The sequence below is a fragment of the Zonotrichia leucophrys genome, chromosome 8 (genome assembly GCF_028769735.1).
Source record: "Zonotrichia leucophrys gambelii isolate GWCS_2022_RI chromosome 8, RI_Zleu_2.0, whole genome shotgun sequence".
Classification (NCBI taxonomy): domain Eukaryota; kingdom Metazoa; phylum Chordata; class Aves; order Passeriformes; family Passerellidae; genus Zonotrichia; species Zonotrichia leucophrys.
This window is the reverse complement of record NC_088178.1, coordinates 653,472-678,474: the sequence shown is the minus strand read 5'-3', so window position 1 is coordinate 678,474 and position 25,003 is coordinate 653,472. Positions and strand designations below refer to the sequence as shown.

The 25,003-nt window shown below is 45.8% G+C and overlaps 1 protein-coding gene across 1 annotated transcript in view; it reads left to right on the top strand.

The window, feature by feature from the left end:
* Nucleotides 1-23,626, top strand: part of TEDC1 (tubulin epsilon and delta complex 1) — a 72,038-nt gene extending 48,412 nt beyond the window's left edge. Inside the window, exons 7-8 of the mRNA XM_064719665.1 lie at nt 1,652-1,864; nt 21,560-23,626. Coding sequence (XP_064575735.1) covers nt 1,652-1,864; nt 21,560-21,916 — 570 coding nt within the window. The 3' untranslated portion in view covers nt 21,917-23,626. The remainder of the gene's footprint in view (nt 1-1,651; nt 1,865-21,559) is intronic.
* Nucleotides 23,627-25,003: the final 1,377 nt, after the last annotated feature.

The window sequence follows — 25,003 nt, the reverse complement described above, 5'->3', positions numbered from 1 at the left end:
AACACTATCTGAATGTTAATGTTACTTTACAATTCTGTCATTTAATCAAGTAGAAAATAAGGCATAAACAGAAGAACCCCAAACCCCAAAGGCCTTTGCTTTCTCTCTTTGCAGTTTGTTATCCTGTCCATGTCCCTGCCATGTCTGTGTTCTCAGGAGCTGGGCCATGGTGCTGCTTTGTGCCAATTCCCAGCACCAGTGCTTGCCCAGAAAGGAGCTTCTGCAGGGTGTCCTGTGCCATTCTTAGCTGTCTTATGAAGCTTTTTCTTGCATGAGTCTGAGAATCTCTTGCTCTGAATTAAGCCAGTTTTTAACCTACCTTCCGAGAAAAGAGAGAAAGAGGAGAAAAAATAAAATTTCCCATCCTCTTTATAGCAATCTTTTATATAAGTGAAGGTTGTTAGCATGTCACTGCCTTCCCAGTCCCTGTTTCTAGGCTAAGCTGAAATTTTGATGTCTTTATGTGTCCTTGTAGGCCATACATTCCAGCTTTTGATGTTTGTTGCTGCTCTCATCTGGGACTTCCCCTCCTGTTTGTCTGTGTTTAACTTCAAGTGCCTCACCTGTATGTCAGCATTACAGTCAGCACTCTTCTCTCCCTGGGACTTGTGCTTATGGTTTGTGACACGGTGCTTGACTTGAGCAGTGTGACATTGGTGGCTTTGGCTCTCTGACATCTCCTCCAGCAGTGCTGCTGCTGTGCTCTAATGATGCACTTGGCTTTTCCTTGCTGGTGCACAGACCACGCTGCTCAACTGCTGAATTTCCTGCCAGTGTTTCTAAATTACCCCTTCAGTTGCTAAAGATAATTTTGGATGCAAATTATGTCCTTAAAAGAGATTATGACCTCTCCTATTGAATGTCTTCTTGATAACAGCATGGAAATAAATATTTAATATTCTGTGAGTGAGGCCTATGTCCTTTAGTTATGCTGTGCTATTCAGGCTTGAAAAATGTGTGTTTCTCTACAGTCTGTGCACCAGAGTGTATAGATGGGCTCTGAATGTTTTGTTTAAATGCTTTTGGGTTTTTCTGTGGGTTTTTTTTTTTCCCCTTGAGTATTTGAAATAGCAGTTGCTACCTTGGAAGGCAATTGCACAGTTAATTATCAAACCAGCTCGATGGTCATGGTCAGGCAGAGCTGTCAGCTCCTGACCAGTCTGGAGCAGGGATCCCTGGGTGTTTCTCAGCTTGTGGAGTTTTCCATGGGCACAAGTGACCCTGTGGGTGTTAGAATGGGGGCTGTCCTGAACAGTGTGAGCATGTACCTCCCTGCTCATCACTTTGTTACATACCAAAAGCCCTAGGAGTGCATCCAAGCTCAGAATTTGAGAGGAAGGGCATGTCTAGAGCTGCTGCAGTGCTGATCACCTCCATCTCAGGAGTGTTACTTTATGCTTTAGTGCAGTGCAGAGTAGCTGACTGTGCAGTGCTTTCTAAAATAAGCTAGGTTAGCAACATAAAGTTTTCTGTTAACTTGGAAATATGTTATAGTGAACTGAGGGGGTTCTCTCTTAAAATAACTCTGAAATTGTGGAGCAACTGTAGATTGAGATGGCAGCAGTGAATTCCTAGCTAAGAATTACCACAAGGATGGGGGGAACCATTTTAGCTCCTGCTGAAAAGTAACTTTTATTGTTTTTTTGTTTAGGAAACTGTGTTGGATGATATGGCTGAGGAGGGAAATATGTGTGAGTCCCAGGATGCTGATGTGGAGAAAAGAAGGCTGCCAGAGGTGACCTCCTGCTGCCCCTGGGCTGCCAGGCTGGCTGGGCAAATGGACAGGTTATCCAGGGACCTGCTGGCTCTGCAGGAGCAGCTGCATCAGCTCGTGGCTCAGAGAAAGGCTGCCTGGTGGGAGAAGGTAAGGGCTGGGGTGCTGTTTATCACCACTGCAGGTGTTTGGGATCCTGCACTTTGCAGCTCTCTGTCCATGGCCTGTCCAGGACAGGTCCCTGTGGCTGCTCTGTGCCACCCTTGCTGCAGTCACAGTGCCAGGGCTGCAGCTCCCTGGGGCTTTGTGCCCACAGCCTGCCCAGTGATCCTACAAACACAAAGAGAGGACAAACAAAACCAGTGTTCTCCTGGAAGGGCAGGCTTCAAAGCACAGGCACTGCAGAGGAGAGAAGAGAAAGAAAAGAGGAGGAGTCATGGCAGCCCCCAGAGGGGATGGATGCAGCAGGCTGAAAGCAGTGCTGATGGTCTCAGTGAGAAAATGAAGTATTTACAGGGAAAGAGGCCAGAGCTTGTTGTCTTTCATTGAATTAGGAGTCTCTGAAATGTCTGATGGGGAAGGAAGAAGAGGAATTTGAAACCTGTGAAGTGAGGGAAGAGACTGAGCCCAGGATTTGATGGCAGAACAGCCTGGCTGTGGGAGGCTGGCTGTGGAGGAAAGCAGGTGATATGAAGGAAGGGTGCCTGGTATTTGCTGTACAAGGATGGGGAGACACTGGGAAGCACCCAGAGTGCTGGTGGGGCACAAATAAAGGAGGTTTAGGTAATGTAGATGTGGAAGGTGAATCTGAGTACCAACATCCTGGCACAGGGATGATGCAGGCATAAAAAACTAGTGATTCTTTCCAGGCAGCAAGGGGAGAGAAAGCTGCCAGAGAATCCACAATACCTGTGGGTGGAGAAAAAGTGAAAGAAACTATTGGGATGACAGAGCAGTAATAAAATTGCTGTATCACCACTTTGTGTCTGTCTTAACTCAGGAGAGGGTTTTTTTAGCCCAGAGTATTTGATTTTTTTTCTTTTCAGGACAGAGGGGAGTGTGTGGTTTTAGATTGGGGTGTTGGTAGACAGGATTGCAGATCAGCTGACACAATGGAAAATGGCAGGTTGTCAGATCAAAAAGTATCTGCCCAAGAGTTCAAAAGATGGCTGGAGTGGGAAAAGTGTATGCAGAGCTAATTGCTCTCTTCCACCTTAAGCATAAGGAGCTAATTAGGATCAGTGGGACAGGGAGGGCACCAGGAGCTGCTGCTTCACACAGAATACAAAACTTCTTCCCACAGGGCACTGTGGGTATAAGCATTGTACATGGGTTTGAAATCTGCTGTACATGTTCTTGGGAGTTGAATCCATCAAAGACTATAAAATATGCAGATACAAATGGCAACCTTATGAGTTAGTGGGAGAACAAATCATCGCAGGCTGGGGGAATATCCTGAGGAAGCATATCCATGTATTTACATTTGTCTCAGAGCCTTCTCTGGGCACTTGCTGTCACTCACTGTCAGTGATGGGATACTGGACTAGGCAGATCTCTAGAATCATCAGATTTGCTTGTTCCTGGGCAAAATGGACATGACTGTTGTGGGACCACTCAGACCTCGAATTCTAAAAATAAAATTTCCAGTGCATGATTTCTAAAGCAAGATATGCTCTGACTTCTCTTATATGTTACAATATATATGATGTTAGGTGTTACATAACATCACACTGATTTTTGGTTTTTTTTTTTAATAATTAAATTCAGGTTTTCAGTCCAGAAAGATTTAACTGATGATTTCTTCTTTGAAATAGATGCACTGATTTGATTTGAATAACGGTTGGTCTCGTTCCAGTGTTTCTGAGATTCTCTGGATGTCATATGAGTTTGTGACTGTGATAAATGGAGTGCATCTTAAGTGTGTTGTTAAAAGGCTGGTTTACCACAAATGCCTTCTCTTCTGCATATGCCCCAAAACAGAATTGTTTTGTAATTCTACATGACAGCATTTTTTGGAATGCTTGGGGTCAGATGACTCTCCATCAATCCACTTTATATCAAGCCTTGCTTTGCATAGTGCTGCTGCTTTTGTGATGCTTTGTTCCTGTGGTCTGTCCTTTTTTCCAACAGCCAGGATGCTTGCTGAATGCAGGCTCCTCTATCAAGTGCGTGTTTCTGACCCCTTCTTTTCCCTGGAGAAATAAGCTTATCAAATCTTTCCTTCTATATTATTTTTTAATCAAACAAAGAGAAGGCACAGCGGTAGCTGAAGCCATTATCACTCACTTTGTATCTTGCAGTACTGAGACATCTGGAAATTATCTTGGCTCCTACAGGCATGCCCAGCTGAGGGCCAGCACAGTTTATTACAGCTCTTATGTCCACTACCTTGTACTTGACAGAGAACCTGATAATGCACAGAGTGTTTGTGTCTGTTGTTGCCAGTAGGCCTGATGCCTGTGCCAGGGCACTGAGTAAGAACTGTTCTGAGCAGCAGAATTGAGTGCTGAAATGTGATGGGCAAGGGGAGAGAGCTTGTACTCTGCAGGAGGAATGATGGCTGGGATTGCTGAGTTCTGAGTGGAATGTGGTGGATCTGCTGAGTTCCTTGCAGGGGAATGATGTGGATTGCTGAGTTCTGCAGGAGGAATGATGTGGATCTGCTGAGTTCCTGAGGGAATGTGGCTGGGATCTAGCTGAGTTCGATGGGGAGGAGATGAGGCTGGGATCTGCTGAGTTCCTGCAGGGAGGAATGATGGCTGGGATCTGCTGAGTTCCTGCAGGGAGGAATGATGGCTGGGATCTGCTGAGTTCCTGAGGGAGGAATGATGGCTGGGATCTGCTGAGTTCCTGCAGAGGGTGATGCGGATCTGCTGAGTTCTGCAGGAGGTGGATGTGGGCTGGAGGGATGCATTGTCCAGTTCCTGCAGGGAATGATGGCTGGGATCTGCTGAGATCCTGCAGGGTAGAATGATGGCTGGGATCTGCTGAGTTCCTGCAAAGGGGAATGATGGCTGGGATCTGCTGAGTTCCTGAGGGGAATGATGGCTGGGATCTGCTGAGTTCCTGCAGGGAGGAATGATGGCTGGGATCTGCTGAGTTCCTGCAGGAGGGAATGATGGCTGGGATCTGCTGAGTTCCTGAGGGGGAATGGTGGCTGGGATCTGCTGAGTTCCTGCAGAGGGGAATGATGGCTGGGATCTCCTGGAACTCTCTGCAGGGACCAGTGAGCATGTGGGCAGGAGTGGCTGCATTGGTGCCATTTGCAAATGGCATTTGATGCAGGCCCTGTGTCCTGGGTTGACTATATGATTCTTTTATCCCCAATCATCTCTTCTCTTTATGCTGAATAATAAGTTTTGCACCTTTAAGGCTTGTTCCAGAGAGTGAACAGGTTGAAGACTTGTTCCAAGAGTGAAGAAGCAGCAGTTTGTTTTCAGACACTGCACTCACTTCTCTGCATTTCTGCTCCTGGACTCTGGTGTCTGTGGATGTACAGACAGCAGGACAGAGCTGTCCTTTGCTTTAGTTAGTTTAGCTAGCTGAGGCAAAGAAGTTCCATGTGGACTGTGGGGCTGAATCCGTAGAAGCAGCAGCAAAGGATTATTGAGGGTCCTTGTGCCCAGTAGGGAAGTGGTAAAACATCAGAAAAACTGCATGGAGATAAATCCAGGCTAACACATCTGAAGGAAGCATCGTAATTTTACACGTGTTTCTTTGGATTGTCACGGCATGTGAGCGAGCTCTGTGGAAAGGTCAGTGGTCAGAAACACTAAACTGGATGCTAAAACTGTTAGGGAAGCAGGAAAAAAGCAAAACTTGAAACATTCCCCTCTCTTTCTGGAATGTGATGTGGTGGTGGTCCCATTCATAAATTAAAATAAAAGGTGTTTGAGCTGGAAAGGAGCAGGGAGGGGATGCAGTGATGACCCGAGCTGTGAAAGGGTTCCTCTGAGGAAACTTACTGGGCTCCTTGCATAAGAAGAGGAGAGAATGCAGAGTGCATCACAATGGAGCAGGAGGAAGCATTTTATGTTCTTCTGATGCTCCTTGGTTTTCATGTGGGTGAACCTAGAGAAAATTACTCCACCTGCTCCAAGACTGTGATTTGGGCTTCAAAAGCAGTTGAAGTGCCTTTCATTTAGGAAAGCCTGCAGCTGATTAATCTATTTATTTTGGACTGTGCAGAGGTTATTTCAGATGGGTTAAAGTCATTGCTGTGCCATGATGCCTGGTTTGCACCACTGAATGTAATTTATGATTCAGGATGTGGTTTCAGGGGGAATGAATCTATTTGTTGGAAGTTTGATCACTTGCACACTGTGTTTCTGGTAGTTAAAACTATCAATCTTATGTCTCTTAAAATTAAGAAAATTACTTTGCTTCTTTTATTTTGTTTCATTCTTCATTTTCTTGTTTTCTTTTGTTTGTTTCTGCCTACCCCCAGCTGTTTCTGTGGTTATGTGCTTGGAATGACCCTGAAATGATTTAACCTTTCAGGGACATTCACTAGAAGACATTTGAATGCTGCCATGGGATTTGGGTGATTTGTGAAACCCTGATTAATAGGACATTTTAACTGATACCCATCTCTAGGCAGCAGTGTTGAGTGCCTTGGAGGAGAAAAGGCATATGACAGAGGTGTGATCTGAATATGGGGCTTTGTTTCTGTTAGCTTTGCTCTTTTCTGTGCAGTACTGGGCAAATAATCATTTATTTGGTGACATTTTGGGGATCTGGAAATGAACAAAAAGGGGAGGGAAATGGTTAAGCTTTAAGAACATTTCTTCTCTCAGAAACAAACTTAACTCTAAGAGATGAAATCTCCTAATCCCAGAAGAGAACTTGTTTGTTTGCTTTTTCCTTTCTGAATATTCTGTTACCTGCTCCTCTATTAGAGGGGAGGATTGGATTTCAGTCTGTGTTAAAACATTTGGCATCCACAAGCTGAAATGCTGAGTGGTTGACTCCAAGTGGTAATTCTTTCAGTTTTTGTCACATAAATGCTGGTACCATTCCCAGCTTTTGCTAAGACTTGGGATATTGTATCCTGGGAGCCTCTGTGTTCTGCTGCATTTAAAAGCAAGGCAGACTCCTTTGAGATGGTGGGATGGAGCTTGCTCGTGCATACATCTCTGAAGCACAGAGCAGGAGGGCTTGGAGCCATTAATCTGAGCTAGAACAGGCTCCTTCCACAGCAGAATTCCACCCACAAGTTCTGGTGGCTGTTCTTGCTTGGCTGGTGGTGTGTCTGAGCAGCCAGGTGAGACTGCAGTCCCTGACCTGGACCAGACCTCCATAATCACAGTGGGAGCCCACTGGAACCTACATTTTGTCTCTCTGTTTTTCTCCTGATGCATCTCCTCCCCTCCATTCAGTAATCTCCAGCCTTCCCAAACCCTAGCAGCTGTGTCCTGGGTAGGGATGGGAGGATGCAGGGCTTCCCTTTGAATTCTCAGTGGGCTGGGGAGGGGCTGGACAGGACAGGGATATTCTGTTTTATCTTCCTGGGGACAGGGTGGGATGCAGGGGTGGCAGGAATGGCCTGGGCACCCAGTCAGGTGAAACACAGAGGCACTTTCACTCCATCCCAGGAGTTCTGTGGTTCACATAAATGTTTTGCCATTGCCAGCTCATCACAGCACACTGCCAGAGACCTTGTAGAGTCTGCAAAGGAGACCTTTCTTCTAAGGTTCTTACATTTATAGAAGACTAAATGGTTTTTGATTCATTTTGATTTAAAGCTTCAATATTTAGAGTAGGGAAGCAGCTCCAGAAGCTGATGCTGGAACCTGATCTTACTTCTCTTTGTGGTTGGGGGTTTTTTGTTTCTCTTATCAAGATTGAGTTGAATTTTATCCACTCAGAAAAATGCACTTCCAAAGTTTTTCTTTATGCCTCATAATGATTGGAGAGGGGGGTGAGGAGCTGTGGGTCCCTAGTAGCCACTGCTGGGAGAAGATAAATCTTGTTGCTGTCTGCAGCATGGGAATGGTGAGGGGCACCTGGGCCGCCTCCCTGGCCTGAGTTCCTTCCTGCACTGCTGCAGGGCTGGGTTGTGTTTCCCCTGCCTTAAACCAGGGATTTGTGGCAAATCTACAGCTGAGCTCTCGCTGAAGAACTCTCTGAGGCTTGTCAAAACTACCTTTTTTTGGTGTGGGGTTTTCTTCTGTTATTTTTCTGTGAGCAGGCTGTTCCCATTTCATCTTTGCTGTTGCTGCTGTTGATTCTGGTTCTTCCCTGGGCTTTTTGCTAATATGAAGATGTTAGTGTAGTGAGCAGTTAATTATCCATGCTGTCTGGGGTGCAGGAAGTGGAGGAGTGCTGGGGAATGGCTCAGTGCTGGTGGATTTCCTCAGTCAGCACATTCCCTTTCCTGCTCCCAGAACGTTTCTGCGCTCCACTTTGTATTTGTGAAGCTCCATCTGGAGCCCTGAGCAGCTGTCAGTGGAGCTCCTCATGCGAGAAGGAATTGAAGAAGTAGCAAGACCACAAGAGCAGCTTTTGGAAGGGCATGGTTGGCTGGGCCCAGATGCCTGGGCAGGGGGGAACCCACAGAGATCAGCCCAAACATCCATCAAAGGCAGCACTGGGGGCACAGACAGGGGGAGGGCAGCGAGGGACAAGTCTGCTGGCTCTTATGTGCAGCTCTTAGTTAAATGTAGGATTAAATCTGCTGCTGGTGGAATTGCTGTGGCTCTGGCAGATTTGGCCATTAGAAAACATGAAGCTGCTGTAAACAGTAGGGAGTAAATACTGATCTTTACATTTGCTCTTTGCTCTTGGATTTCCTTGCATTGGTTTGTTTCTCACTCATCAATATTCCTGGCAGGAGATCCGAGGCTGCTTGTCTGTGCTAGGTGCCTGCAGAGATCCAGGTGGAAGGCAGAGTGCTCTCTCTCCTGATGGAAGGAGAAAGGGAATCACACCTGTGCACTGGTTCTCCTTTTGACAGCAGGATCTAAAATCTGCTTTAGACCTGAAGTGGCCTGGTTTAGGGCTGGGCTGCATGTGAAAAGTTACTGTACAGAAGCAGAGCTGGAAGATTGCTTGAAGGACTCTTGCTTGCCAGGCTTGAATAGTCAACGTTGAGCTTGCAGCATACCAAGGGTTGGAAAGAGAAGTGTTTATTCTTCGTTTGCAGATGCAACTTTTTGTGCAGATTGCTGAGAGAGTGACGAGCTCTGAGTGTGAGCCACAGAGGCACTCTGTGTACCAGTGGCTAAATCAGCAAACTGATTTGAAACACACACAAAAACCATAACTGGAAATAAATTACCTAGCCTGACATTTTTCATGGGGCTTATGTAGGCTAAAAGACTGCAGCTCCTTGGGGAGAAGAGAATCATGAAAAACTCGAGTGCTGTCTCCTAGTCTGTGTGCAGAACTCTGGGGTTTGAAGGAAGCAAAGTGGGTGAAAGTTTTTCTTGCTTCCCAAAAGCTTTCCCTTCCTTGCCAAAATGCAGAATGTTTGCTCAGGTGACAGGATCAGTTAAAGTATAATAAATAACCAGGGTTAATATTTTACTTGCATTATTTACGAAGATGTTGGCTACTGACCAAGGCAATGAAACATGTAATAAATGCAGCTGGAGAATTATACTCCAGTAAATTTCAGATGAGCTTTATTTAATGATACAGTGTAAAAAACCCCATTGCAATGAGAGAAGCCACTGTTTTGTAGCCACTGTAAATGTTTTAGTGCATTTTTAAGAAATAAGTATAGCACTTAGGCTCCCACAGCTAAAGCACACAATAAAACAAGGATGAAGACTCGGAATGTCTGCAGGACTCAGATGCACAAGACATGGAAGCACAGCTCCCAGCACTGCTATTTTTTGAAAAGCTTCAATGCTGATGGGTGGGATTTGAGGCACCAGAAACCACAGAGTTACTGGATTTTGTCTTGCACAAAAGAGCCACAAGGGCAGCACCTGGGGGTCACAGCTAATTCTGGATGGCAGAGGCTGGGTTAAACCCCAGGCAGGGGCTCATTGCAGCCAGCTCCACCTGGAGCTCTGTCAGGGTGTTTCAGTGCCCCTTTAGGGTGGGTTTGGGGACAGGGACTTGCAGGAGGCCCCAGGCTGCCTGTGCAGCTCCAGGCAGGCTGTGGGGATGGGCTCCCCTCTGCCAGCAGCACTTGGGGGTCACTGAGTGCCTCGCAACACTGCTGGGGTTGGTTTTGGGGTTTTGTTTTTGGTGAGCTCACAGAGGTGCTTTTAGAAGGATTCTTTGCATCCAGGCATTCAAAGCTTACCTCTGTTTCCTTTGTTCTTGAAACCTTGGCCTTGTTGTCTCAGTTGCCTGCCTGAAATCAAGGGTACTTGATCGTAAGAGAAGAAAGTATCCACCTTGTTTGTGTCTTTGTCCCTTGTGCTTGTAGAAGAGCTGACATAAAAGTACATCTGTAATTTAGTGTTGTCACATATCTTCTCTCCAGCCAGAAATGCATCTAAATAAAGCCTTAGTACTCTTCTGAGCTCCAAGCTCACCATTTCCCTGCAATTTAGTGGCTCTCTCAGCCCTGAGAGCTGTTTGCTTGTCTCCCTTTGCAGGCTGGCTGTAGGACCTGGCCTTTGGCTGCTGTGGGAGTCCCAGGGGCCATCCAGGCAGCCTCACATCCACCTGCAGCTGCTGCTCACCCTCAGACTGGCAGGTAACACACCCTGTGGATGCACTGTGAGAGCAGTGGCTTTAGAAAATATGCACTGAGCCTCTGGAAGTGTTTTCTGTAGGAAATCTCCACCTGGGAGCTAAAGTTCCTTTTCCTCGTGCCATAGATGTGGGTAGGCTGTGCTGCTGGAATGACCTTTACTGCTCTGGATCCCAAAAGTTGGGATAGGAGCTGCAGGCCTGGCTGCTGGGGGAGGTTCTGCAGTGCCCCTGGAAGGGACAAGGGTGTATTTTCTAACTGGGAACAAAACCAGTTTGGGGGTGAACAAATTCCCTATAAGTCATGGTGTTTTTTTTGGGCTTTGTTTTTGTTTGTAATTCTTGGGTAAGAAAAACCCTTTTCTGAAAATTTGTATGACTAGGTGGTAATACCTTCCTCTCATCTGGGTATTTTAGGAGTGCTTTGTAGGAACATTGCTTTTGTTGGCTGTCCTTACAAGGACCCCATTGCTTGGATTTCAAGTTTCACATCCTGTTCTATCAAAGGAGGATGATTCAGACAAGTGCAGGGCACAAGCAGCACTCTTTCTGAAGTGGCTACTTCCATGCTGTGCAGTGATAAAAGTGTTCTAAAAGCAAAGTGGGACCCTCCAAGCCTCTGCAGGCCACTTGGATCTGAGATGATCTATCATCAGTGTTTGTCTCTGCTGCCCAAGATAAAAGTTTGGTAGAACAAATTGAAAAGTAAGTGAGCAATTTATTATCCAAAGCAATCCTTGTCTGTTGCCTTCCTTTGTAATTTGTAGTTGTCAGGGTCTTTTTCAGAGTAGCACAGCAGCCTTTTTGCAAGTGTCTAAATTACTTACACTGACATATTCTGGTTTTCATATCATATATTTTAAGTATATGCCTATTCCTACTTTAATTTCTGTGATCTTCTAATGGAATTCAAGGGTTTGGGAAAGTCTAGAGATAAAACTGTAGTTAAAAAGAAATGCAATTTGAAAGGCTGGAATGGTAGAATGGAACTTTTTAAATTACTGTAAATTGCTCGAGATTTCTAATTTGAAGAAGAAAATAGTTGTTTTTTTGGGTTTTTTTTGTTTTTTCTCTTATTTCCTGTGGTGTGCATTCAGAATTGTGTGGGACATGGGACAAGCCTGGACTGTGTCTCCTGGCAGTGGCTGGTGAGGAGTGTGCAGGTTTGCTGATGCTGCTTGGGGCTGTCCCAGTGACAGGCATGCCCAGCTTGGGAAGCAGCTTTAGGTGAGCTCCTGCCTCCAGGGCACAGGGATTCTGCTCAGCTTGGATGCTCTTGCTGAACTTTTGTGTCTGCTCTCTTTGTGCTGGCATCCTCTTCAGGTGAGCAGAGGTGGCACAGAAATTTCTTTGAAGATCATTTATTATTTTAAGACCTGTCCTTGTCTGGATCTGCAGAGCTGCTGCAGTAATATAATTACATTTTTGACTCCTGTTTGGTTTTTTCCTTTGTTTTCAGTTGCTGTCCTCAAAAGTTAACCACTGGGAAGCAAAGTACATATGCCAAAAAATCAGAAACTGAGAGTACAGAAAATATTATGGAATCGAATCATGGAATTACAGAATCATTTAGATTGGAAAAAACTGCCAAGATCATGGAGTCAAAGCCAGCACTGACAAATCCAACACTAAACTATGTCACTTAGTGCCACATCTACATGTCTCTTTAAATTCCTTGGGGATGGTGACTCAGCCATTTCCCTGGGCAGCCTGTTCCAGCATTTGCCAACCTTTTTAGTGAAGAAATTTTTCCTGATACCCAACCTAGACCTCCCCTGGCACAGCTTGAGGCCATTTTCTTTTGTCTATTGCTTCTTCCCTGGGAGAAGAGGCTGATCCCCACCTCGTTTTGGGGAGTTTTGGAGAGTGAGGAGGTCTCCCCTGAGGCAGGACACCTTTCTGTGGCTCTGTGGGAGAGGGGTGGGTGTATGGGGCTGTCAGCTTGGCTGATCTCTGGCCCCAGGGATCCCTCCCAGGGCTCTCTGCAGATCCAGAGCAGGGGAGAGCTGGGGCAGCTCTGCCACACGGGCTCACAGAGCTCTCACAGAGCTCTCACAGAGCTCAGCTGCTCCCACAGGATTCATGGGAATCCTGTGCTGCAGCTCTTTGCAGGCTGAGCACACAGGCAGGGCTTTTATCAGCTGTGCGCCTTGTGTTGATATTTGAGGGGGCATTCTGGTAAAGACCCTGAAAAATATTAATGTTGTTGTCTTTCCTTAATCCTGGATCCTTTACCTTAAGCTAAATTAATTTTTCTGACTCCAGTTTAGAGACTTGAGTTTAGAGCCATTGGTTTATCTTAAAGAAAAACCAAAGTGAAAAGCTCCCAGAACAAGCCAAGCAAACCCCGAGAAAAATCTGTTACCCATCCTGACAAGATCAGGTCACTCCTTGTTATGAAATTATCTGAGTCAAATGGTTTAATTAGCATCTAGCTTCCCATTGCTGGGCTTCCTCACCACCTTGCCTTTGGAGAGAACAGTGTGGATCTGAAGGCTTTGGAAGTGCTCTGCAGTATGTGATGTTTAATTGAAGCAGGGAGCAGCAGTGCCAGCTCCTCTCCTCAGATGCAGCTAAGGGTGTTCTGGGTATTAAAATTGTATTTTTAGTTATCAGATCTGTTTCTAGGTAAGATAGGTAACCAGCTTTTCCCTGGTATTCCCATGTTTGGAATGACAATAGGTGCACCAGGAGCCAGCATTCTGATGGTGAATGTCTTGCTTCAAAATGCATAAGATTGGAGATGCATACATTCCAGATTCCTCCTAATTGCAGGAAATTGCAGATCCCAGCAAAATTTGGAATGCAGCTGCTTGTATAATTACATCTTCTGTCAGTTGCTATAGCTCAGCTTTACAGCCCTTCTAAAATATCTTCATAGTTTATGGAACAAATAATGCCCCTGTTAATGTTACTTTGGGATCACCCCTTTCATTTATTCACCACCAGTTCCAAAGGACTGAGATTTTTCATCATGCTGAACTAATAACAATGTTAAAAATTAGTGATTATATTAAGGTGGGGTTTTGCTTTAGCTGCTGTAATTATTAGCCAAAAGACATAATTTCAGTTTCTTCCTGTTGCTGGGGTTGGGTTTAGAACGAAGTACCAATTCCTGCACCTCAGGTCAGTTTGATTTTGGTTACATGCAAACCTTTCCATTTTATGGCCTTTGGAAATAGAGGGTAATGGGTCATGGAAAAGTTGTTAGGTTATTGGCAGCTAAGTGTTCTGTCTGCCACTGGTCACTGAAGGACAGATAAGATAGAGATCACAATTCAGAGTTTAATGAAATGTGCTGGCACCACTTACACCACCAGCACAGCTGGGAAATGGCTGAAAGGTTGGAAAGGATTAATGGAAGGTCAGTAAATGAATGAATTTGGTCTGGCTTCTTGAGAAGTGAGAAAAGTGTAATTCAACCAAGGCAAAGTTCATAGCTGGACCGTGTTCTGCAAATTCCTGGGCAGAAGTGGAATTTTGAGGGGGTTAGACTTTGGATGGAGCATGGTATGAGCAGAGCCAGTGGCTGAGGTGGAGCTTGCTGGAAAGGGGTGTGTTTTGAACCATAACTGCATTTCACTGCTGGGGTAGTGCAGGGATAGGGCAGTATTTTAATCTGCTGGAGTCTGTGTTTAGAAACCCAAAGCTATACGTTTCTAGTTTACCAAAATGTAGCAGAACATTGCAGAAATTACCAGGTGAGAGACTGGAGCCTGTGCTTGGTGATAGATTAGACTATTCAAACACTTTATTATGACTTTAATCCTCTAGTGCATGAAAACTGGCATTAAATGGGCTATTTAAAGTCTCTTTGTGTACAATCAATGCTCTCACGAGAAGAAAGAAACCTCATTTAGGCAGGACAGTGTGGGAAGTCTTCAGCTATTAAAATAGAAAGCGATGGTTTCTAGCTTTTTAAACTGGTTAGTCTTGAATGTGTAGAAATTGCAGCTGAAAATTAAAACCCTTGAAAGCTGACAGCAGAGAAGCTTGATTCAATGAGACAAGGTTTATAGAGCTGCAGTACTAACTCTGTAACTTCCTTACAGGCTTGGAATTACATTTGGGCAAGTTCCTATAAGACATGAATTTGAAATTAGGGTAAGGTGTTTTTTTATAGTAGAACACCTGCTTACTCAGTGTTGTGGTGTTTCCAGAACAGCTGATTTCAGATATTGCTTTTGCTTTCACTTGTGGGCTTTTGTATCCAAGCAGCAAATGCCTTTAGATTATTTTCTGAAAGTTGGGGGTCTGATTTTCCTTCTCAGCAAAAGTCTGAACTTCATGGGCTCTGCAGGGTCCTGTCCCCCCTGCTCTATTACTTTTCCCAGCAGTAGGAGCTGCAGGATTTGGTTTTCCATCAATTATGCATTCACAGCATCCCTTGGAATGGTGCCTTTCTCTGCTCCTCTGAGCCTGAATGGGTCACTGTCTGCAGCTAAGGAAGGAAAGCATTTGTCATACCCTCAACCATCATTGTTAAAAAAAAACCCAAACATTTTTGTTAAAAGAAACTGGTGCCCCCACCAAATTATTTTTTAGTGGTAAAAAAGGCTAAAGCCCTCACTCTATTTATTTATGAGAAAAGCTTTGTTTTTTGGCTTTGGGGTCACACAGGCTTCCTGGGTTATTGATTTTTGTTCTGTACGTAGAGAAGCAGTGCTGGCATGTTCAGTTCCTGCTATCTCTGATGACATTTGAGACAAACTGTGCTTGGGCATCCCCTTTGGGTGCTGCCTTCCTGGCCACTCTGTGTGCAGCAAGGTACAGAATGCATATGGGACAGTGAGGAAATCCTTGTACAGGAGCACAAAGGGCTTGTGGGTGGGAGTTGTGGCATCCCTCTGGCTCTTTTGGTTACATTCTGCTTTCTGTTCATTCTTTCTCCTGTCCTGAGAGGGGACTCTGCTCTTCCCCCTACTGTGTTATTGTTACTTCTGCTTATTATTTCCTTTTGCTCATTTCTTTTGTACTTGGCGCTGTTTTTTAAGTGCTTACAAGGAGGACTTTCTTAAAAGTAGTCTGCAAATCCTTGTTTATCCCTTTTTCTGTATCCTGTTTTCTGTATCCCAGATAGACTGTCAGCTGGGATTGCAGCTCTGCAAGGCATTTCTTGGGGGGTGGTAGGGAAAAAACCACTAAACTGTAGGGCAGCACAAGGTATAAATAATGATCCTTTCTAAAGTGTTTGTACTGATTAAAGACAGGTGCCTGTAAGGCTCAGCCCCTGGGCTGATTTGGATTCCACTCTGGAAAGGGAGAGCTCCTGAAGCAGTGTTAATTTGCCATTCCTGGTTTCCAGTGCCCAGCTGTCAGGATTTCTGCTCCATCCCAGTGATATCTCCATGCTTATCCTGCTTTCATTCCTCACTTGCAGATCTTTATCTAAAATTGATTCTTGTCTGTTGAATGAGAATCTGCTCAGTTTGCAGGGAGGCTGAGAGCCCTGGGCAGCTCTCCATGCTGGTGAAGCCATTGCTGGAGATGTTGTGATGTGCTGGGGAGTGTCTGACCCTTCATTGATCTTGTATTGCCCAGCATGGAATATTTCACTCCATCCTTTTCAGCTGCCCAGGCACAGGGACCTTCTTAGGCATGATGGGTTTAAAATAAACCTTGGAAATGAGCAGCCTTCAGGAATACAAAATTCTGCAAGTCAGATGCTGTTTGGTGTTTTCAGAGCTTGAAATGTGTTGGGTTATTATGCCCTGATGGCAAAGGAGCATGACTTGGTGGCTTGGATATTGTGTCTGTTTATATTTCCTAATTTCCTTTCACTCTTCAACCCCCAAAGACAAGATCTGAGATTTTTCTGTTTGTTCCTTGTGTCTGGGAGCACAAAGGAGGCTCATTGTGTTTTCTGGCAAAGGCAGTCTTCACAGTCTGTAGTATCTGTGCAGCTTGGCAAGGATAATTTGTATTTCATCCTCTATGCATGTGGGGTCTTCTCCCTGTTCATAAGGGAAATGTGAGGGGAGGAGTGGACAGATAGGACAGGAGACAGAAAATGTGCCATTCCTAGGCTTGTGCAGTGTGTTTTTTCTGAACAATACTGTTCTAGATGTTTCTGCAAAACTCCTAGAATAATGTGAAGGGATTGTGATTTAAAAGTAATGACATGATTCTGGTCTTTATCATCCCCTTCAAAAGAAATTCCAGCCATTTGTTTGCTATTCCTTCTTCGAAGCTGGCAGCAATACAATCAAAAAATGGAAATGCTCCTATAATTCCCCCTCCTCCTCCTGGAAATGGATGTTTGCACCTTTCCTTGCTGCTGCTTTTTAAACCTGCATCTCTGTCTAGTGGCTTCCTTCAAGGATGCAACTGTGAGGCTTTCAGGTTGCCATGTGAGGTTTCAACAAGCTGAAATGTTGACTTCCAGCATTTGGGAGATTGTCACTTCAGCTAGGCCATTACTGGGAATGATTTAAGGAACATGATGTGGTTATCCAGATCTCTCAGCATCTCTTTGGGATGTCTTGCGTGTTGGTTGCATTCTCTCTGAATAAATTCACATTCAGCTTGCTTTTCAGCAGAACAACAAATAATTTGTGTGTAATTTTTACCGCATTTTTTTATCAGTGAGTTATTAAAAATGGGAGAGAGATCAGCCTCATTCCAGACCCTGTGGAATGAAACACAGAGCTCTGGGAAGCTCTGTACCAGAAAGATGCAGGTAAATGGGAGGGAGCTGAGGGCTGGAAGGTTTCCTTTTGGGAGGGATCAGGTGAGCTGAGTGTGGGGGGCATCCAAGCAGGAGATGGAAGCAGAGCTTCACTAGCAGGAGGGCTGGGGCTGTCCACAGGGCACATTGTGACATGGCCAGGAGAGGTGAATGTGGGTAACACTGTTGTGGCCTGAAAGCTGTGGAACATGCAAAGAAACTGGGAGGCAGCTCACTCAAAATATGCAATGTTACCTTTGCCATGACTTGCCCACTGAAGTCATTGTTACAAGATTTATTCAAAGTCAGAGGATTCCCAGGGCTGAAAACAGGTGAGACAGTACTGGCTGTTCTTTTAATTCAGCCAGCTGCTTTTGGGTAGGAGACATTTCAGAGCAGGCTGTGCTGAGGAGGTGCTGGAGGAGTTAATCATGTGTGTGGGTGTTTGCAGGCTCAAAGCCTCTCCTGTGCATTGGTGCAGGAGTTAATCCAGCACGGTGGATTGGCCAAGCTGCCTGCTCAGCCAGGTGTCTGGATGTGCCTCCCCTTTGGCTGTTCCCCTTTCCAGCTCTGTACTGGCCCATCCTTTTCTGCTTTGGCCATTTTCCTCAGTCAGACCAGCCTGGGTGCTTTGTGAAGGCAGCATCGCAGTGGTGTCCCAGGGAGGTGCTCAGTCCTTCCCACACCTGCTGCATGTCCTGCCCTTGGTGCCACCGTGCCACCAGCTGTGTGCCCACCTCCAGCCCACATTGCAGAGGTCTGTTTGATTACAGGGCTGATTCCTGTGCACATTCCTGCTTGTGGGCATGCCAGCAGGAGCTGTGCCAGTGCCCACTGCAGCCCTTAGCACCCTGGCGGCTCTGGGGAGCACAGCCCAGGCTGGCTGTCACTGTGGTCCCTGCTCAGTCTGCTCCCAGATGCTGCACTGCAACTCCACCAGTTTGTTTAGAACATCTAAGTTATTGCAGTTTTCCTGTTAGTTTTTAGTTCCTAATACCTTTTGAAGGCTGAAGTTATCTAAAGGAGAGCATCTGGACACTGAGGGCAGTTTGGCCACTGTCCTGTGCCAAAGAGCAGCCATGAAATGAAGAGCTGGGGAGGGAGAGGCCAAGGCACTGCAGAGCAGGATGTGTGTCAGGGTGGAGATGGTGATTCTCCATCAGCTGGTTCCCTCTGTGTTTGCAGTGGAATTTCTCCAAGTGCACCGGGTCCCTTTGGGATGAGGATGGCTCTGTACAAGTGAAAAGATGATTATCATGTTGTTGTATTTATTTGGAGACGATGTGCAGCCGTTTTCAGACAGCTCCACGCACCTAATTGGGAATTCAAATTCCAGCTGGTAGATTGAGGCTGAAAGGCAGAGCTGTGGGATGGATACGGGCAGGCACAAAATGCTGAGGCTCCTAATCTTTTACAGTATGTTTGTTTAATACAAAGTGGTCTATTGAGATTGTTTTGCAGAGTAGAATGATCATTGTGTACTGACTAATGGGAGACAGCAAGCTGTTAAAGAGCATCAATTAACCATACAGGAGGAGATTATTGAGTATTTTCACAAGCATTCAGGGTGTGAAGAGTAAAGGATATTGCTTGAAGGTAACCCTCGGAGGTTTTTAGCAGTTGAAATCTATAAACTGCAGCAAGAGTATCTGTGGCCGTGCATATGTTTGCAGAGCCTTCCAAGAACAGAACTGGAGTTGGCTTTGCAGTTCCAGATTGTGCTGATAGGAAGTAAATAGCGCTTTGCTGAACTTATGTTATTTAATATTGATAATTTAAAAAATTCCCCCTCTTAAATTTATATAATTTATCTCAGGAAACACTGGTCCCCTTTGTAGAAGCTAGCATGTGCAAGATCCTTCTGATGCTTGGGTGCAGGTGCTGTTACACTTCTGTTCCCTGGCTCTAGGGCTGCTGTCCTTGTCCTTAGAACTGCTCCTGCTTGCCCGAGTAATTCCCATCCCTGCTGCTGCTGTGGGTCAGAGCTGGATGCACTCAGTGCTCAGAGGAGCATGCTGCTCCTCCATCATGTGCCTTGCTTAATGGATAATAAAATTCTCCAGTTTTGACTGGTGGAGAGTATGAAAACCTATGTTTCATTAAGAATGCTTTTATACAGCCTTACTGTGCGTCTGCTGGAGTTTAATGTGAAAAATAAATAACATCTTGTGGGCTCTGTTTGCTGAGTGATGTTGTTGTTTGTAACTGATGGGAAATTTTTCCCATCCTGGATTCCAGTGTTAAATCCACTTTGTGCAAACATCATTTTCCATTTATTTGTTGGCTGTGGGGAGACCAGATAACACTGAATTTATTTTTTCAGTGTTGTTCCTTCTGAAGTGGTGTTAGAGGATTGCACCTCAGTTATTCTTACAGGCAACAGCGAGAGATGTCCCTGGGATTCCTTGGGGATTATGATAAAGAGGGACCCCTGGTTACTTGGACAAGGACAAAGATAGACTTCTCTCAGCTTCAATTCTCTGTTCAAATGCCTTAATCAACAGAGGTCTCCTTTAACAGATGGTTCTGCATCGATAAAGCCTTTAATGTCTTAGTAAAAATTCAGAGAAATTTACTCCTTTTCTGATTTGATTGATTTTCTTAATCTTCTTTAAGCCGGGGCTGAGGGGTGAGAATAACTCATCAGAAGACTATGGAGAGGATTAATTACTTGGCTGCAAAACTCCTGAAGATATTCTGCAGGAAGATGTGGGATGAAGTTGGTGTCTGGAGGAATTTAGCTGTGACTGCAGCTGTCACACCTGCAGGGTTTCACTGTCAGACGATGCACACTGATCCCCTGCATGCCATCCCCTTCTCAGCTTGTTTCAGCAATAAAACCTTCCCCTGGATCTGGGGGATAAAATTCCTTTTCTCCTCTGACCCTGAGCAGCTGCAGCTCCACAGGGGAAATGCTGCAGGTGCTTCACTACCTCAGGACCCTTGTCCTTGCAGCTGGGGCTGCTTTGAGCTCTGCCTGATCTCTGGTGCTTCAGAGAGCTGCCAAAACCTCCCTGACTTTACAGGGAACTTGTCAGAGCCGTGATGTCTGAGGCACAGATATCTTAATGCAGATCTGCAGATTTCAAACCCCAAGGAGTTGTTCAGCTTCACCCACAGGCTGGAAGGGGAGGGGTTGCAGAGCAATTTGAGGGCTGGAAGGGGTATCATTAGCACTGAGCTTGACCTGAGCTGAGCTTTGGCCAAAGGCTTTGTCCCTGGAGCTGCACTGAAGCATTTCATGGTTCATTATCCTCACAGTAGGAAACAGTGTCTTACTCTGAAGCTGAATATCTTAACTTGAATTTTGATCTTCTTATGGCTTTGTCAGCAAAGTCTGATCTTTACCACTTTTTTCCCCCCACTTCCTTTTAGGAAGTAAAACAAACTGTGTGTCTGTCTCCATGAATGGAATATTTTGACATCTCTAAGTTTCATATTCTGAGGTTTGTTTTCTGGGCTCTGGGTCACTGGATGCCCTGCCTGTGACTTATGCTCTCTGTTTCCCTGTGGTTTTTGAGGCACAAACTCCAGAACTGTGCACAAGTCTCAGGAGAGCTCTGGGATTTGTGCAGGTTGCAGAGGCAGGCATCGCTTTGGGGAAACTTTGCTGCTTTTTGACTGAGTTGATTTGGCAGCTTTGTGCCATAGCAGAAACAGAAAATCCCATTGGGCCAAGAGCCATTTCCCTGAAGGCCTTAGCAGGGTGCCTCTTTTACAGATGTTTCCCCACTGACAAGTGCATTTTGAGATGAGTCACTGAATTCATATTTAATCCACGAGTAAAATTGGCAAGGCAATTACCATCTTGCAAGTTCTTCAAATCAAATTGTTGGAGAACATTAAATCAAATGCTTTGGAAAAATCCCAGTATATACAATTGCTTTTATAATCCAGACTGTGATGCTGTCACAAGAGAAGCTTTTATTTTATTGGGACTTGTCTTCAGTGAAAGTGTGCTGCCTGGTACTCATTTTGGTCTTGGCCTCTGCTTGACTCTGCTCCATTATTTTCCTTTTCCTAATTGTTATCCCATAATGAGAACTGAGGATTAAGGAATTGCTTGCTTACAGTTGTCACCCCTACTTTTCAGCATTGCCAAGTGCAAGGAAACATTTGCAAGCCAAAATAATGCTGCTGTTCAGCACAGTTGATCTGTCATGAGAACCTGGTGGCTCAGAGCACAGCAGGGATGCAGGTGGCTCTGCTGGCTCTCCCTCTTTGCTCTGGAGCCACCCCAGCCAGTGCCCAGAGAGAGGGAAGCATGCACACACCTTGTGTGTAATTCATCACCGGAGGGGCTGCTGGACTGGGAATGTGCAAGGAGTGACTGCAGGCAGCTCTGGGTCCTGAGGCTGCTGCCTGGCTGAAAGCACAGCTCAGCTTCATCCACTTTGCTCTGCTGGCTCCTCTTTTTGGTACATCCCAGTCCAAACATGATGTTTGGTGTTGTTTGCTGGGGGAGGATTTCTTTCACACAAATGTACCCTACTCTTCCCTTCCTGTTCTTTTTCTTCCCTCTACAGGTGGCAGCAAGAGAAGAGCTGCAGAAGGAGAGGTTCTCTGCCACTGCTAGAAAAGCACAGGAAAGCACTGAACTGAAACTGAGAGGTCTCCCATCCCTCTGTGCTCCTCAGAAAACCAGAATGCATGGTTTGTGCAGGCTGGTGCTGAGGAGCAAACAGCCTGCCAGCAAAGTGGCCTCTGGTCAGTGTGTGTCCCAGGAGGCTGCTGCAGCTCTCAGGGCTGCAGAGGTGATCAGAGAGCTGCAGCTGAGGGAGGCCAGCCTGCAGAGAGAGCTGCAGCAGCTGCAGCAGCAGTGCAGGACCAGGCTGGATGGCATTGCAGAGGGCTTGGAGGGAGTGATTTGTATCTCCCCCTGAAGAGAGGAACCTGGGCTGGGAGAGGCAAAGGAATAGAGTGGCTTGGTCACATTGTGCAGCCTGGCACGGGGGAGTGTGAGCTGAGGGACCAAATGGAATTTTTAATTCTGCAGCCTGGGAATCATAACTTGTTACTGCTTTGTGACTTGTGCTGGGGCCACAACCCCAGTGCTCTCTCTGCAGCCCCTTTATTGCTAACCCTGCCAATTAAATCCTGCATTAGGCCTTGGTGGGAGTGTGCATAAATCTCCCTTTTATCTTCTGGATTTCTGGTTCTTCTGCCAAGCCCTGGGCTCTTTACAGTGCTCAGCTGCGAGGCACGGTGTACACTGAGGCTGTGCATTGAAGTACTAATTGCATTCAATATTTCCCAGCAATTGGAAGAGTTCATTAGTCAGAAAAATCCAAGTATTGGAGAACATGAAAAATACCAAGGCTTAGAGATTGGAAATATTCAAGAGTGTGTTGTTTTAATTCAGCTGCCTGGAGTATTTGTGGCAGCTGTAATGTAGTCACAATAAAGAAAAACAAATGCCTAATAATAAATAAAGCACTGCACTGATTTCATTTACTGGTGTGATGCACTTGAAGTAATTGGGTTCTCAAAGAGAACAAACTAGAAACCATTCCATCAGCTCCTGAGTCACAGTGAGATGGATAACTTCTGGGCCTGCTATAGGAAGTTTCTGTGGTACAGAAATACAACCCTAACTTCCAAGCTTGAGGAGTCTCCAGGTTCTGTCTCTGAAGGCTTCTTCCCTTGGAACAGTGAAATGCTTTTCCTTTGGCCTTAATTTCCTACCCTTTTTGCTTTGCTTTCACCAAGGAATATTTTTATGTTCTAGTTGTACACTCTGAGGAATAAATAATATTTCAAGAAACCCGTCTGCTGTTCATTTGTGAATTGCTGTGGGCAGTGGGATTTGGTTTGTCTGGGGAAGCAGCCCGTGGGAGCAGGGTGTTTGTGTGTGCTGTGCAAGGCTGTCAGTCACAGCCAGGGTTCCTGCTGGCACTGGGAGTGACACAGTCCTGGAGCAGGAACTCCCTGTGGGACTGGCAAGGTCCATGTCTGGGGCAGGTGGCCCCAGGCTGCTGCTCCTGGAAGAATCTCCATGGCTTTGAAAAGCCAATGCACACCACTCTGCTTTCCAAAGCATCTCTGTAGGTGCAGGGCACCTGTTCCAGGCTGGTACAACTCTGGGCAGGTGTTGGCTCCAGGACTGCTGACATTTAATGCATGAGAGGGCTCATTCAGACAGATTTCACAGAAAATTATTAATGAATGGGAGTGAAGCAGTATATCCCAGAACTAACAAGAGTGCCAGCACCAGTCTCTCTCTCTTTGACTATTTTATATCCTCCTTTAGCTTTTATACAAGGAAATTTTCACACTGCATCCCATTTAGGCTTAAAACGTTGCCCTCAAAAGATCTTTCCTTCTCCTGGGATACTCAGCAGAGAAGAGTGGGCAAATATTCTTGAGCGTGGCAAGAGCCCTCAGATTCAAGTGCAGCTCCAGCTCATGGCCTGCTGTGGCTTCTCAGGGCTGGCTCAGTGCTGAATACCAGGATCTATTACCCTGCTGTGCCCTGACAGGAGTCCCTTGGGGGTGGCATTTCCTGGGGTCAGCCTTTTGTCACCACACACTGAGTGCCCTGTGCCTCTGTCCAGCCAAGGGCCCCTTCAGCAGGGACTGCAGCCGGCAGCACCTTGCCCCTGCTTGACCCTGGAGAAGTGGTTTTATCTCAGGGTGAGAAGGGCAGTGCTCAGTGTGTGTGGGATGTGCACAAGTGCCCACAGCTGTAGGAGGACACAGTGTGGGTAATGTAGAATGTAACCTTATCCCCCAGCGAGTTGCAGCTGGACCCTATCGCTAAAGATTAGGAGCAGGCCTGATGATAACAGGCAGCACCTGTAAGAACAAGAGGCATAAAAGAATGGATTGGTGGGAACTGGAGTTAGATGGCTGCTGCAAGGACCAGGAACAGTCAGTGCTTAGAGGAGCTGCCTGCGAGAAACTTTGAGGAGGTGAGGCTATGGAATCCTTAAAACGTAATGACAATAGAACTGTTGTAATATATAAGAATGTTGCACCAGAACTTTAATAGAACTGTTGTAATATACAAGGCAACACACAGTGACTGGCACAGACCTGCATGGCACAAGCCACTGTGCTGGAGTGGCCCCATGGGAGCTGTCAGGAGAACTGGAGCTGCCTGTCCTGGAGTGTCCATCAGGATTGCTGCACCTGAGGTAGCTCCGAGGTTCTCACCTTTCCCCTGGGCTGCTGTGCTGTGGGTCTTGTTAGGATCTGCTGACCCCCACTCTGTGTGCGATTTTTGGGGTCCCCCAAAAATTTTTGGGGTCGCTGGGAGGAATGATGAATCTGACTACATGTTCTCAGAAGGCTGTGTTATATTAAAGAATATAATGTACTAAACTATACTAAAGAATACAGAAAGGATACAGACAGAAGGCTAAAAAGATAATAATGAAAATTTGTGACTCTCTCCAGAGCCTCAACACAGCTGGGCTGTAATTGGCCAATGAGTGAAAACAATTGACATGAAACCAATGGAACAATCACCTCTTGGTAAACAATGTCCAGACCACATTCCAAACCAGCAAAACACAGGAGAAGCAAATCAGATAATTATTGTTTTCCTTTTTCTCTGAGGCTTCTCAGCTTCCCAGGAGCAAAGTCCTGGGCAAAGAGATTTTTCAGAAAATGTGACAGTGACAATTCTGCCCTGCCTTTTGGTTCAGGTACCAATTAGCTTGAACCAGAGCAGCTGCTCTGCAGGCCCTGGTGAAGGTCAGCAGTCTGTTCTGAGCTGGCAGTGGTTTCAGATAAAATATTCAGATAAAATATCTCCTCCCTTTGCCTCTTTTTCATCACAGAGTGCACAAGATGCTCTGAGGGTTTGGTGCTCTCCCACACAGAGTTTTGGAGGATCATTTTTCTTTTTAAAAATCACAGCACCTCCCCAGGAGCTGGGCACACAGGGGCTGAGCTCTGGTCATGCCCTGGTGACTGGTCACTGCTTTTGAGGCATATCCATGCATCTGGAATGCAGCTCTGCAGTC